Below are 3,448 nucleotides of genomic sequence, written 5' to 3'. Positions count from 1 at the left end.
TTTTTTATTATTTTTTTCATTTATTATTAATTATCATATAATAGATAGGGGAGTTTTACATAGGCTTCCGTTTTTTTTTTTTTTTTTTTTTTTCATAGGATCGTTAGGTATAGTGGGGTTAGTGTAATACTAAAATTGAGACCTCGAGAGCTGAGGGGAGAACTTTTGGCGGCGGAAAAACTGCCAGAAAACGTCCGAAATTTCGCCCTTTTTTTCGGTTTTTGCTTATAACTCCTATAACTCCTAAACCGTGAGTCCTGCGATTAAGGTACACACATGAAAATTAAAGTACACAAAATTTCCTACATGATGGTGTGGTCAAACTTCATAACATTTTATGTTCAGTTAATGTGCTCTTTACTTACAGCAGCCTGTAGGTCAAGTAGGTGGCCGAAAAATGGGTTTTTTTTTTTTTCAACCCCAAAAAAAAAAAAAAAAAAAAAAATCAATATGTATAATTAACGAACTAGAAAAAATTGGCCAAAAACTAATATGAATAAAAGAAAGAATTCACCAATTTATTATTTCAAGATCAGTTTACTAATTTGTGGGTATATTGTCACAAGTTCATTGTCAGACTTAAACTAGAAGAGTACAGGATGGCCAAAGATTTCATAGGTGAATCAACATGGTGACTCAAAAACCTCTTAATTATTATTATTCATCATACATGAACTTGATGACCTATCTAGGTATAGGTTAGACGTTATAAGCACGTATCTACTTACCTACAGGCACTTAGGTAGGTACTTAGCATTATTCTGAATATAAAATGAAAAGAACCTACTTTATTCTTACCGCTCTTTACTTACAGCAGCCTGTAGGTCAAGTAGGTGGCCGAAAAATGGGTTTTTTTTTTTTCAAAGTTAAACAATTTTCCGAGTCAGGATTATTAGGTATATTGAGGTGAGTGTGGGACCAAATTTTTGACCTCGAAATCCCAGGGGATGACTTTTGGGGGGCAAAAAACCTCGAAAAAAGTGCATACTTTTGGCACTTGTTTTCCGCCTATAACTCCTAAACACGCCCTTAATGTAAAAAGTAAAAATCTGGTGTGAAAATCACGTCGGTCGGTCGGTCTGTCTGTCTGTCCCCATAGAAGGACTTATCCAAACCTGGTCGACCTATATATCAAATTAAAGGTCTTTTTACCCTTATTTATTTATTTATTTTAACAGAAAATTCGTCTGAAATGCCCACCCCGGTACTCTTTTTACCAGGTCTTTTTACCAGGAACACGAAAATGGTGGTGCAAATTTTGTGCAGAGAACCGTAAGCCAAAAAACCAAAAAAACTGGTTTTGCCAGGAACACGAAAATGGTGGTGCAAATTTTGTGCAGAGAACCGTAAGCCAAAAAACCAAAAAAACTGGTTTTGAAAAACAGTTTTAAAAAAAAAAAAAAAAAAAAAAAAAAAAAAAAGAAAATTTTTCCGTCCTGAGCCTGAGCCGGGTTGGGTAGGGTGTTCTTTATAAAGGAATACCTATGTTAACCTTTCAGTGTTAGAACTGCGGCATTCCGCGGGTAAATACTTGCAAATCCCGCAAAATCCCACGCGGGATTAGCCAGATCCCGCGGGATTCAAAAGCGTGAGGAACTGCAATTCCTAGACACGTAGCACTAGTCCTAAGACCTAACCAACTTTTAAAACTATCACCTTATCAGTTAAAAACCAACATTATGAGAAGAAAATCAGTCTTTTGTCAAATTTAAGGCCGAAAAGGGGCCCTTGAAAATACGACTCACGAGAAAAAGAATGATCCATCAACCATCGAAATCGGTCCAGTAGTTTAGGCTGTAGAGAAGCCAACGTCAAAGAAGAAGAAGAAGAAGAAGAAGAAGAAGAAGAAGAAGAAGAAGAAGAAGAAGAAGAAGAAGCAGCAGCAGCAGCAGCAGCAGCAGCAGCAGCAGCAGAAAATGATGCAAAATTCACGTTTTTAATAATAATAATAATAATAATAATGAGAATGGTTTATTTTAATGTAACTATAAAAATATCTTCCTTTTGTTCCTATATAAGTACCCCCAATGGTACTTTTCTGCTGCAAACTCAAATATCTCCGGCTTTACATACTTACCGATTTTGATGATTTTTTTTTTTTTCAACTTGGTCTACTTTCATGTTCCAACGCACACATTCAATCCGTTTTCTTCTGTCATTTGTAGTTTTCCCTCTACAACTACTTGAAAACGGCTAGTTTCTCTGTGGCGTATAATATCTCTAGTAGCGCGGTCAAACTTTCTTGATTTGGCGGCGCGCTCCTTAATAAACTGAATATTAAACAAATTAGGTAGGTACATAGGAACTGATTTTCTTTGACCACGATCGAATAAACTACGGGCTAAAAAAATTCCCGGAGGGACGGGACCAGCTTGTGTTCGTTTCATTGAAGATATGAGCCAAAAATGGATTTATAAAATCATTGATAACTTCCTTTAAAAAAGCTCCCATTTCAAAATATGTAAAATATTTCGTGTCAGGTCTCACCTTCAGTGATGGAATCATTGTTCATAAATATGACAGCTAACACAAGCAAAAGGAATGAGTCTAAAGTTTTAAACTCAGTGTCAATGTTCAGAGGTGCTCCAGATCGCCTTTCCAGACAATTTATTAGCATTAGAGTGGAAAATTTGTCATCTGTAGGAACCACTTTCAATCCAAACACCTGTATGGGAAACAAAACAATTAAGGCCTGAGTTTACAGCTGAGAGGTGTTGCTAAGTGAACTAATGTTGGTCGTTTCTTTGAATTTTAAAATTATAAGGAGAAGAAACAAGGTTTAAACTGAATTGTGGCCATTGTGGGTAAGACAAAGTCTTTGTACAACATCCAAATTGTCAGATAAAATTATTTTGAAAAAAAAAGAAGAAGAAGAAATTATCGGAGAAATTTACTAAGTAGAGAGAAGTTGGTAACTATTGTATTGTATGTATGTGTGTGTAAATGTATAGAGCAAGGACGCTCAACCTTTTTTGAAGGCGGGCCAAATTTTGGATACCAGATCAGGCCGCGGGCCACATGATACGTTTGACTGTGTGGTTGCTTGTACAAAGCTCTTAACTTGAAAACAAGATAATAATACTCATAACATAACAATAATATTAGTATGAAACAAGTGTTTTTATTTGAAGTTAGGACTTTTAAAGGAAAACCCAAATTTAAAAACATTTAATCAGAATTAAACTCATTTAATTAAACACACATATTATGTATACGTCAGTAAATACATGAAAAGAGCAGCACTTTTTACTGACAGTAACATGAAGCATCTTCTTTTAGGAAAATGGCCTAATGGTCAATGTCCCGACATTTGTAAACAACAACAACATTTGTATTTCTCAATGCCAGGTTTTCCTGTTTCTCTCAGAAATCCTTCGCGGGCCACTGAAAAATCCTTCGCGGGCCCCTGAAAAATCCTTCGCGGGCCCCTTGAAAGTGCCCGCCGGGC

The 3,448-nt window shown here is 36.0% G+C and overlaps 1 protein-coding gene across 1 annotated transcript in view; it reads right to left on the bottom strand.

The window, feature by feature from the left end:
- Positions 1–2,303: 2,303 nt before the first annotated feature.
- LOC103507621 overlaps positions 2,304–3,448 on the bottom strand; it is a 7,189-nt gene continuing 6,044 nt past the window's right edge. Inside the window, exon 3 of the mRNA XM_008472115.3 lies at positions 2,304–2,665. Within this exon, the coding sequence (XP_008470337.2) occupies positions 2,477–2,665 (189 nt within the window). The 3' untranslated portion in view covers positions 2,304–2,476. The remainder of the gene's footprint in view (positions 2,666–3,448) is intronic.

Source organism: Diaphorina citri, unplaced genomic scaffold (genome assembly GCF_000475195.1).
Source record: "Diaphorina citri unplaced genomic scaffold, Diaci psyllid genome assembly version 1.1 scaffold330, whole genome shotgun sequence".
Lineage (NCBI taxonomy): Eukaryota > Metazoa > Arthropoda > Insecta > Hemiptera > Psyllidae > Diaphorina > Diaphorina citri.
The sequence above is the reverse complement of the archived record's forward strand: the minus strand, read 5'-3'. Positions and strand labels throughout refer to the sequence as shown.